General features: G+C 46.9%; 1 protein-coding gene across 2 annotated transcripts in view; it reads left to right on the top strand.

The window, feature by feature from the left end:
• Positions 1–12,120, top strand: part of LOC115166225 (semaphorin-3G) — a 64,695-nt gene that overhangs the window by 15,467 nt on the left and 37,108 nt on the right. For both annotated transcript variants that reach the window (XM_029720047.1, XM_029720048.1), the window contains exon 2: positions 7,454–7,614. In XM_029720047.1, the coding sequence (XP_029575907.1) occupies positions 7,454–7,614 (161 nt within the window). The remainder of the gene's footprint in view (positions 1–7,453; positions 7,615–12,120) is intronic.

The raw sequence follows: 12,120 nt of genomic DNA, 5'->3' as shown, positions 1-12,120 counted from the left end.
TTGGTCTGGGTTAGTCTGGGTTAGTCTGGGTTGATCTGGGGTGGTCTGGGTTGATCTGGGTTGGTCTGGGTTGGTCTGGGTTAGTCTGGGTTAGTCTGGGTTGATCTGGGGTGGTCTGGGTTGATCTGGGTTGGTCTGGGTTGTGTCTGGGTTGGTCTCGGTTAGTCTGAGTTAGTCTGGGTTAGTCAGTGTTGGTCTGGGTTAGTCTGGGTTGATCTGGGTTGGTCTGGATTGTGTCTGGATTGGTCTGGGTTTGTCTGGGTTAGTCTGGGTTAGTCTGGGTTAGTCAGTGTTGGTCTGGGTTAGTCAGTGTTGGTCTGGGTTGATCTGGGTTGGTCTTGGTTGGTCTGGGTTGGTATTGGTTAGTCTAGGTTGGTCTGGGTTAGTCTGTGTTAGTCTGGGTTGTCTGGGTTGTCTGGGTTGATCTGGGTTGTCCTAGTGTCGTATACTCTCCTACAGGGTCAATATTATCCCGGGGCTCAGGTGTCAGCTCTGAGGACCATCCAGACAGGGAGCTGGACATACACACACACACACACACACACACACACACACACACACACACACACACACACACACACACACACACACACACACACACACACACACACACACACACACACACACACACACACACACACAAACAAGCCTATTATGGGGAATTAGCCAGTGGGGTGCCAGTATAGAGCGACCGGAGGAAGGACTCAGACGAGATGTTTACACTCTTAATCCACAGGACAAACACACATGAAGACTGAAGAGGAGGGGAGAGGAGGAGAAAATAGTAGAAGAGAGAGACAGGGCAAGAACCCTCCATAGACCCCGCCCGCCCTGACCCCCTCCTGACCTCCTCTCTCTCCAGTCCCCAGCCGCTGTGTTTGGCTTCTCTCTCTGTTTATTTGTGTCTGCGGGTCACCACAATCGGAGGATAGAGTGGATACGCTCTATGTAGGAGCGTAGTTGGTTTTAGTTTTGTTGAGTTGAGTTTAAGGCAAAATGGCTGTGATAATCAAGAACTGACATATTGAGAACAGGTGTACTACTTAGATCCCGGTTGTTGTTTGTTTAGAGCAATCATGTAACGTGGCATGTTTTTCTCCATACATGCAATGTTGTTTTTTTTGCATTGGGGATTATTTTGTTGGTAAGTAAGAGGGTTATAAGTGAATTGACAGATATCTCACTGTGGGTGAGGTTTTTAAAGAGGTAAACACAGAGGTAATGGAGATGAAGATGGAGAGAGGGAAGGAGAGAAATAGAACAAGTGTGTGGTGTGTGGTGTGTGGTGTGTGGCGGAGGTTGAGTTTTCCGAGGGGAAAGCGTCAGACTGTTACAGTGCTAACAAGTGTGAGCGTGTGTGTGCTCGTTTGTGTGTCTATTTGTGTGTGTTTGCGTGTGTTTATGTGTGTGTGTGTTTCTTTGTGTATAGTATCTTCAGTTCGGGGGGGTTGTGGGACACGGGGCCAGGAGATAGCGGCTAAAGCAGTGGAGTATGAGCTTCGTCACTGTCAGGTCTCCTGTATTCCTCTCTGTCAAAATATAGAGGTGAGAGCAGAGCAACAGATAGTCGGCTGTCACGCCATAGTCGTCCGTCACGCCTTTGAACACTCACAACTAGATGGCGCCGGCGGAGAAGGACGACATCTTACGAGTTCCAACCCAACTTTGCTATTTAGTGACTTTTATCGTGTTTGTCTTTTTTTCTTACAGAACGTTCAGACTATTATCACATGTGACCTCCAAGCACTTCTGGACAAACACGATTTCAACTCTGACTCAGCTTTTCCTTATTCCTTTGTTCCGTGGGCTACCTAAACGCCGCCAACGCAGGAGACGAGGTGGAGTCCCTCCGTTCTATTGGCAAATGTCCAGTCACTGGAGAATAAGATGGATGAGCTTCGTCCGAGAGTCTCCCATCAGAGAGACTTGAAAAGCAGCAATATTATATGTCTTACTGAAACTTGGCTGGATGATGACGCTACGCACGTAGTTCTCAATGGATTCTCCAAGCAGCGGCGGGATTGGACGGCGGCTTCAGGGAATGCGAAAGACGGAGGAGTGTGTTTTTTTCTTGAATGGAAACTTGTGAGCTGCTTCAATTGTGAAGGAAATCTCGAGCTTTTGCTCACCTGATATAGAATACCTCATGGTAAGCTGCAGACCCTTTTATCTACCAAGAGAGTTCTCATCTGTAATTATCACATCTGTCTACATCCCTCCACAAGCCAACACCACTCTGGCAATCAACGAACTGTATGGGTCCATGAACAAATAAGTAACCGCTCACCCAGAGGCAGCGTATCTGGTGGGCAGAGACTTTAACAGGGGAGGCTTAAAAGCGTCCTACCTCACTTTTACCGACATGTTTCCTGTGCCACTAGGGGCTCTAAAACTCTAGACCACTTTTATTCTACCCCCAGAAACGCATACAAGGCCAACGCTCGTCCTCCCTTTGGCAAATCTGACTAAGACTCCATTCTCCTGCTTCCTGTTTACAAACAAAAGCTCAAACAGGAAGTACCAGTGATGAGCTCAATAAGGAGGTGGTCGGATGAAGCAGACACGATCCTGGGATATGTTCCGGGATTCATCTGATAGCATTGAGGAGTTCACCACAACAGTCACAGGCTTCATCAATAAGTGCATAGATGATGGTGTCCCCACAGGGACTTTAAGAACGTATCCAAACCAAAACCATGGATTACGGGCAATATCCGTACTGGGCTAAAGGTTGGGCTACCGCTTACAAGGTGGAATATGTGGCCGGGCTTGCAGACGATAACGGATTAGAAAGGGAAACCCAGCCGTGAGTTGCCCAGCGATGCAGAACCCCCAAACAAGCTAAATGCCTTTTATGCTCACTTCGAAGGAATATAACACTGGTACTTGTTATTTTGGGGATAACTGTGTGATCTCGCTCTCCATTGTTGATGTGAGCAAAATGTTTAAACATATTAACAAGCACATGGAATACCAGGGTCAGTTCTCAAAGCTTGCACAGACCAGCTGGCAAATGTCTTCAAGAACATTTTCAATCTCTCTTGTCCCAGTCTATAATCCCAACATTTTTCAAGTTGACCACCATTGTCACTGTTCCCAAGAGCTAACCTACCAACATGACTATCGCCCTGTAGCACTCACATCTGTAATTATGAAGCGCTTTGAAAGGCTGGTCATGACACACATCATGTAACGATTGTCGTCAGGAGACGAGGAAGCGGACCAAAACGCAGCTGGGAGCGAATACATGTTTATTCAACACACTAGAATTAAACATGTACACAAAATCAAGGAAAAACTGCCAATACGTTACGTGCTCAAATAACGAGACAACACCCCACAAACAGCGTGGGGAAAACAGCACTTAAATGTGATCCCAATCAGAGACAATTAGCGACAGCTGTCTCTGATTGGGAATCGACAGAACCCAACCTAGAATTTCCCACCTAGAGCCTACACAAGGCTAAAACGTAAACAAAACAAAAACCAAGGAAAAATACCTAACATGACACACCCTGACCCAATATCCCCGAGTTCACCTGGTCAGGGCGTGACACATCAACACTATCATCTCAGACACCTTAGAACCACTCCAATTTGCATACTGCCCTAACAGATCCACAGATGACGCAATCTCAATTGCACTTCACACTACCCTCTCCCACCTGGACAAGAGGGGAAATAACTGTGTGAGAATGTTGTTCATAGACTACAGCTCAGCGTTCAACACCATAGTCCCCTCCAAGATCATCACCAAGCTAGGGATCCTGGGACTGAACCCCTCCATCTGCAGCTGGATCCTGGACTTCCTGACGTGCCGGCCCCAGGTGGTGAGGGTAGGCAACAACACCTCCTCCATGCTAACTTTCAACACAGGGGTCCCACAGGGGTGTGTGCTTTGTCCCCTCTTGTAGTCCCTGTTCACCCACGACTGCATGGCCACGCATGACTCCAAGACCATCACCAAGTTTGCTGACGACACATCGGTGCTTGGCCTGATCACCAACAGCAATGAGTCAGCCTACAGGAACGAGGTCAGAGACTTAGCAGTGTGAAGCCAGGACAACAACCTCTCCCTCAACATCAGCTGATCGTGGACTATAGGAGAAAGAGGGGAGAGCCCGCCCCCATCCACATCGACGGGGCTGTTGTGGAGCGGGTCGAGACCTTCAAGTTCCTTGGCGTCCACATCACTAATGACTGAACATGTTCCGCATAGTCGTGAGGAGGGCACGGCAGCGCCTCTTCCCCCTCAGACAGCCCGGTACATCACTGGGGTCGAGCTCCCTGCCATCCAGGACCTCTATATCAGGCCGTGTCAGAGGAAAGCCTAAAAAATTGCCAAAGAGTCCAGCCACCCAAGCCATAGACTGTTCACTCTGATACTGTCTGGCAAACGGTACTGGAGCATCGACTCTCGGATCAACAGGCTCCGAGACAGATTCTACCCCCAAGCCACAAGAATGATAAATAGCCAAACTGCTAGACATTCAATGAATGATACCTGAACTATCTGCACTGACTGTATCTCGCACTGACCCTACGCACACTCACCTTACAGACCATATACACACTCAATCACACACACTACATATGCACAAACATAACACACACACGCATACTGACACAACACAACACAGACACACATACCTACTGGTACTGGTACTGTTACTCCCTGTATATTATCGCTCCATTCTGTGTATTTTGTTATATTCATCGCGTGTTAATATTTTTTAACTCTGCATCGTTGGGAAAGGCTTGTAAGCTAGCATTTCACGGTCAAGTCGGTTGTATTCGGCGCATGTGACGAATCAAATCTGATTCGATTTGATTCACTCCACACTGACGCCTGAAGTCGATCGTCAGCTCCTGCAGATCAGTGGGAAACGCTGAACGCCCTGAACACGTTTACAAGTACTGCTTCTGTGTACGCTGATAAATTTAAATGAAAACAGAGACCGCATTCCTGCACGTGTTCAGTTGGACTCGAACACTGTATCTTTGCCTGTGACATTATCTGCCACGGAATAGTATTGATGGATGTTTCTGTCTGCTTATACTGTGTAGTCTCAACCATACTACCTGGATTTCTCTACTACCCTGTCTGTCAACAGCATATTTATGTCACCTATGGCCCTCATCTGTACTTATCACTGTGCTTCCCTGTCTGTTCGGAATGTATGTCAGTACCCCCCCCCCCTCTCTCTCTGTTCATGCTCATGTCTTTGCGTCTGGGAGTCAGATCTCCTGTCTGTCTGCCCGTCCATCCGTATGTCTGCCTGCCTGGGTGCGTTCTGTTAACAGTTATGCTTAGTACTTGAACTTGAGAAGGTTTCATATAACTTTTATGAGGTCGTAATAACAGGCAGCCCTATTGTTTGGCCTCTGCTGTAGCGATTGTTTCATGGGATCCCAATTAAAGGGTTTGGGTCTGACTCGTGCCACCTCTACTTTTTCATTCATCTTGTTTCATGATCACGTTTTTATTCCCAATTAGGAAATATATGAGAGGAAAAACACAGTAAGGTTTATAGTGCTCTCCACTGCTTGCCATAGTTAATTATGGGGAGGGGTAACACACACACACACTCACCCTGAGAGACGAGCCCCTGTCACTCAGCACTCCTCCGAGTGTTTGCTGAGTGATGAACAAGGGCCCCTCTGCACCCAGCGACACCGTGTCCATCACTGGGGCCCTACAGAGCTCTGGGGTTTAGGGCTCCAAGAGACACACACTGGGTTGATCTGCCAAAAACATACAAACCACCACCTCACACCGATCTTGAACTGTGTGTCTCTGATTGTAGATTCATTTATTATTTTGATGCTGTTGCCAGAATAGCTGGAGAGACGATCCAACAGTGAGCTGCTGTCTGTCTGTGAGACATTAAAGAGTAGACATGACAGGGTGAAAGAATGTCTGTAGTGTAATTACAACACACCCTGATCTGAATAATACCTTGGCTACTAATCTGCCTTTTTAATCAGTACTTCTGATCTGACGGTTAGAGATCTCTCTCTCTCTCTCTCTCTCTCTCTCTCTCTCTCTCTCTCTCTCTCTCTCTCTCTCTCTCTCTCTCTGTCTGTCTGTCTGTCTGTCTGTCTGTCTGTCTCTGTTTTTTTCTTTCTTCTCACTCTGTCCTCTTTCCCCCCTGTTGCTATCATTGTTTCCCTTGTTCTCTTGTAGTTTCTCTCCCTCGTGCACACTCATAGACACACACCCTTCAAAAGTATCAAAGTGTTTGGCTCCGGGCACGGAGTTCCACCTCCTGACTCCAGATTGGTTAGGGGAAGATCCCGTTGTGTACAGTCCAGTCTGGCAACACTTCACACACTCACACAGAGACCACATACAGAGACAAGGACGCACAGTACAGACAGACAGACAGACAGACACAGACAGACAGACAGACAGACAGACAGACAGACAGACAGACAGACAGACAGACAGACAGACAGACAGACAGACACACACAAACTCACTTTAGGATCACAGTCAAATCCTGTTTTCCTATTAATCATTTCTATCTTCTCTTATTACCTTCCATTTACCAGTGGCTCGGCCACCAGTGTCTAGGTCACCAATGGCTAGGCCATGCTAAATGTCTACTAAAACAGCATACAAGCAGGACGTTAGGGGAGCATGCCTGGCCTCCCCACCACGCTCTCTGTTTAACATCTGCACATTTGTTTGGTCGATCTGGGACTGCACATTAGAGGAGAGCCAGTGAGCGGTGGACCCAGTGAATGGAGAGAGAGAGAGAGAGAGTGTGTGTTTGTGTGTGTGTGTGTGCACAAGTGGACGTGTCTGTATACCTTAGAGCAGCACGTTCCATGTTAACCCCTGCCCACCTCCATCTCCATGGCAACTGTCCATCATTCCAGAAATCTCTCTCTCAGCTCCTGAAGTGTAATACAGGCACAAGCCATTCCATAAACATATACTGTAGTTATATAGTGTCTAAAATACTAGACTGGAACATTCTAATGGCAACAATGTGCTGTATTGTACAGTAGAAGGAAGCAGTGGATGTTACCAGAACCATAAGGGACATATTTCAGATTTGTGACTCCACCCAAACTCCTCTTGATCTTTGTTTGTCATCTCAGAACACAGAACACTGAGTCATTCTCCAGCCTAGAGCCAAGCCTTCCACTTCCAATCCTCTACTGTTCTGAAAGCCCCTCGAATCCATTTCAACAAACATGGAGATCTCTGGCTCAGCAGGGAGCCCAACCCAGAACCAGGACCCTTAGTTCTATTCCACAGACAAATGTCAGCTTTTCTTTAGCATATTGAGCAGATGTATAGTAACGCTCCATTTTGGTGTTTTTATTCTTCTTAACGTAGTTCTCCGCTGGCTTTATTTATCCTCACACGCTTTCCTCTGTTCTTCTCTCCTCTCTCTCATCCATCCATCCATCCATCCTCCTTCCTCTCCTCCCTCCACAGACCTCGTGGCCACCAACCGGTCCTCTATCTTCAGTGGTCATAACGGTCAGCTCTCTCTGACTGCTGTGTTTCTGGACGAGTACCATGACCGTCTGTTCCTGGGGGGCAAAGACGTCCTCTACTCCCTGAGACTGGACCATACCAACCCAGACTCCAAAGAGGTGAGTCCACATTCCCTGTGGGACTCCAGTACAACTCCATACACCCCCTACTTTACAACTTCAGGCAATAATCCTTACATAAATAATTGTTCCTAAACTCCCCCCATTGGCCGTGCTTATCGAAGTTTATCAAAGCTCAGGCCCATCTGTAATAGGGGGAGTTAGTGTTGTTGTTTAAGTTGCTGACTGCTGGTTGGGCTTACATTGGAAGCATGAAGATATACATCACACCAGGACTCCAACATCACAGGCCTCTAAATCACCACTCTGCTCCCTTTTATCCAAGTCCAACTCTGGGATTCCTTACGTATTCCCTGCAGAGATGAACACTTTCACAGTTTGAGTTAGTGGGACCTGCTGCTTGAGCAGTGTGTGTGTGTGTGTGTATGTGCACGTGTGTGTGTGTGTGTCCTCATTCGGCCTGTGATAAACAGCGTTGTGTTTGCCACTCATATCCCAGTCTAGAGTTTACACTAAGCTGGTCTCAATGCAGCTCTTCTTATCAGCACTCTGTGGTTTCCCAGCTGATACGGCAGCAGAGAGAGCGAGAGAGAGAGAGGGTGCAGAGAGAGAGAAAGAGAGAGACATGGAGAGAGAGAGAGAGCGAGAGAGAGAGAGTACAGGAGAGCTTAACCCTGGCCCCAGGTTTCTCCAGCTTCCTCCACCACCTCACATATCATTCCCTCTAGAATTCCTAAATCCCCTGTATCTTGCCTTCAACCTGGTCCTCCATCATAGACTAAGCCCTCTGCTCCCCTCCCTCATCACCTCTGTATATCAGAATGAACCTGCTCTGTACCAGTTTACTGTTGGACTCCATTTATAAACTCACTATTGGTAATGTTTATACTCTTAGGCTCAGTCTGGCTGGGTCCACTAGTTTTTGACAAGGAGAAACAAACATGGACGAGTTGGGAAAATGAGGTGACAGAGAGCAGGTTGGCCTGTGAGCTGCCTCTAATAACCCCATACATCTCTGAGGGTAAGCAAGGTTAAAAAAAGGTTGAGCGAGAGAAATGTCGATTGACACAAGCTTGCTATTTCATTCAAGCGAATAGTCAATTCCATAGCCGATGACGGCCAATTCCATGACCCCTCTCTCAGCCTCTTTCCCATGGCTCCAGCCACTGCCCACAGCCCACAGCCCACTGCCCACAGCCCACAGCCCACAGCCCACTACCCACAGCCCACTGCCCACAGCCCACTGCCCACAGCCCACTGCCCACTGCCCACAGCCCACTGCCCACAGCCCACTGCCCACTGCCCACAGCCCACAGCCCACTGCCCACACCCCACTGCCCACACCCCACTGCCCACAGCCCACAGCCCACTGCCCACACCCCACTGCCCACACCCCACTGCCCACAGCTCACTGCCCACAGCCCACTGCCCACAGCCCACTGCCCACTGCCCACTGCCCACTGCCCACTGCCCACTGCCCACACCCCACACCCCACTGCCCACTGCCCACTGCCCACAGCCCACTGCCCACAGCCCACTGCCCACTGCCCACAGCCCACTGCCCACACCCCACAGCCCACAGCCCACTGCCCACACCCCACTGCCCACACCCCACTGCCCACTGCCCACTGCCCACAGCCCACTGCCCACTGCCCACACCCCCCAGCCCACACCCCACACCCCACACCCCACAGCCCACACCCAACAGCCCACACCCCACTGCCCACTGCCCACAGCCCACAGCCCACAGCCCACTGCCCACTGCCCACAGCCCACACCCCACTGCCCACACCCCACTGCCCACTGCCCACTGCCCACTGCCCACAGCCCACAGCCCACTGCCCACAGCCCACCACCACTTCGTAACAGCTCCAACAGCCACGTTGGCGTATCATATCTGGAAGTGTTTGAACGGTTTCAATACAGTCTTAATGGTAATGACCATGGGAGAAAAAAACAGAATACCTATTAAACTCATGTACATGTGCCACATTTTTTACTCTCTTTGTGCTTGGACGTGAAATGATTGCAGCTCGATTGCAGCTCGATATAGAGCTTTGCTTTTTTGAGGAGTGTTTGTGTGTAAAGCGCAAACTTGTTTTATGTTGTGATAAATGTGGTTGATTGTTAAAGGCTTTTTCATTAGTTCCAGTGCTTTTGGGTTACATATCATTTAAGAGCCTGGGTTTGTATCTATTCTAGGACTGTCTTGACTGCTGGTTGTGAAATGTTGTTATAAAGGTTGGGTGTAAACCTCTGTGAGTCTGTGGTAAGACAGGATAGTCAATGAGGTTGCCAGATGTGTTCCTACAGAGCCATAGGGCCCTTGGGACATAGGCAGGATCAAGACCCTTACAGAAAAAACACACGAATTTCACATGTGATCACGTGATCACGGGTTTGGCCGGTGTAGGCCATCATTGTAAATAAGAATTTGTTCTTAACTGACTTGCCTAGTTAAATAAAGATGAAATAAAAAAATACAAAAAATTGTAAAAGCAACATATGATAAAATGAAACTACACGTGAAAACATTATCTCGAGGTGAAATAAACGTGACAACATGGGGATGCAACATTTTGTACATGTCAAAAAGCTCATTCGAAAATGCACATGTAAACTACAAATGTCACGTTTTTTTTGTTGTAAGTGTAACGCAATGATATGGGGATTTTAAAGTAAGTGGTACGCTGTTCAGCAAAAACAGTGTAAGAAACAATTTAATCAAAGACAATATCACATACTGACTTTCCAGTATGAGCCCACCTGGGATTGGAACTCACAACCTCTGGAGTTGGGGCATAGCTGTTCTTTATGCTGCGCCACAAAGTCTATAGTGTTTCGCTACACATTCATCACCTATAATACATCTCTGCGCTTAGCAAAAGAGTGCCATCTGGACTTCAATTTAATAATCAGTTAATCAGACTATTGATTTCATTAACTTATTTCAGTAATTTGAGAGGTTTTCTGTATAGTTGTCTAATGTTGGTGGGGGTTGTCATGGGCGTCGTAAGGATTGGACCAAGGCGCAGCGGGTAAAGTGCTCATCTTCTTAATTTATTTAAAGAAAACACTTAAGCAAAATAAACAAATGACGAAAACAGTTCCGTAAGGCAACACAGGCTATACTGGAAAATAACAACCCACAAAACACACGTGAAAACAAACCCAACTAAATATGGCCTCCAATTAGAGACAGTGACAACCAGCTGCCTCTAATTGGAGGTCATTGCAAAAAACAACAACATAGAAATAGAAAACTAGATATACACATAGAAATAGAAAATATAGAACATAAACCAAAAACACCGAAACACACAAAACAAACACCCCTGCCATGCCCTGACCAAACTACAATGACAAATAACCCCTTTTACTGGTCAGGACTTGACAGGGGTATAATTATTATGTTTTAATATGACTCCTGAATCATTAGAATCAGTGGAAGGGACCATCACTGGTTTTCAGATAACTTTGCAGAATTAATTAGAAAGAGAAATATCTCTTGGGCTCAAGCTTGACATACAAATGCTCCTGTTGACTGGGCCTCCTTCAGAGCTCTAAGAAACAAATGCACAGGATTGATCAGGAAGTCCAAATAAGATTACTATTTAAATGCAGTCACAGAGAACCTAAACAACCCTACCAAGTTCTGGAAGCTAATCAAATCAGTGCCAGGTTCTAATGTATCCTTCCTGACCATTTAATGATGGATTCTGATGAAGTGAAGGATAAAGCTGATATTGTAGGGTTTTTTAACAAACACTTCATATCTGCTGGTTCAGTTTTAGATAATGGTGGGGCCCAGGCCTCTAATGTAAGCTCTGTTACAGTCAACTATGATATAGGCCCTCATGTGAACCATTTTAACTTTGAGCCTGTTTCTTATACTGAGGTCTATAAAGCACTAAAAGCTATAGACACTAAAAAGTCTGCAGGTCCAGACAATCTGGACCCCTCCCTATCTCTTAAAGATAGCAGCTGGTATTATTACTGAACCTGTGGCTCACATTTTCAACATTTGAAAATCAGTTCATGTCCTCCCACTGCTAAAGGGTGGAGATCCCTCAGATGCTAATAACTATCGTCCTATCTCTAAACTCCCTATCCTGGCCAAAGTCTATGAATCCCTAGTGAACTCACAGTTAAAAAACTTCTTAATTGAAAAGAACATACTGAGCAGGGTTCAGTCTGGCTTTAGATCAGGGCACAGGACCACAACTGCAGCTATGGCAGTGGCAAATGACATCATTAATGCACTTGATAAAAAGCAACATTGTGCTGCTCTGTTTGTGGCTTTTGATTCAGTTGACCATGAATTGTTGCTAGCTAGACTCAGAAACATTGGTCTCAGTGAAGGGGCAGTAAATTGGTTTAGGAACTATCTTTCTGACAGAACACAATGTGTATATACTGACAATCACAAGTCCAGCTTTCTAGAGATTAATAGAGGTGTGCCCCAGGGTTCCATTTTAGCTCCTGCGTTATTCTCAATGATTATTAATGATTTGGGAAATGGGATGCAACCAGTAAAGTTACATC

The sequence above is a fragment of the Salmo trutta genome, chromosome 28, assembly GCF_901001165.1.
Source record: "Salmo trutta chromosome 28, fSalTru1.1, whole genome shotgun sequence".
In the NCBI taxonomy this organism is placed as follows: Eukaryota; Metazoa; Chordata; class Actinopteri; order Salmoniformes; family Salmonidae; genus Salmo; species Salmo trutta.
The sequence above is the reverse complement of the archived record's forward strand: the minus strand, read 5'-3'. Positions and strand labels throughout refer to the sequence as shown.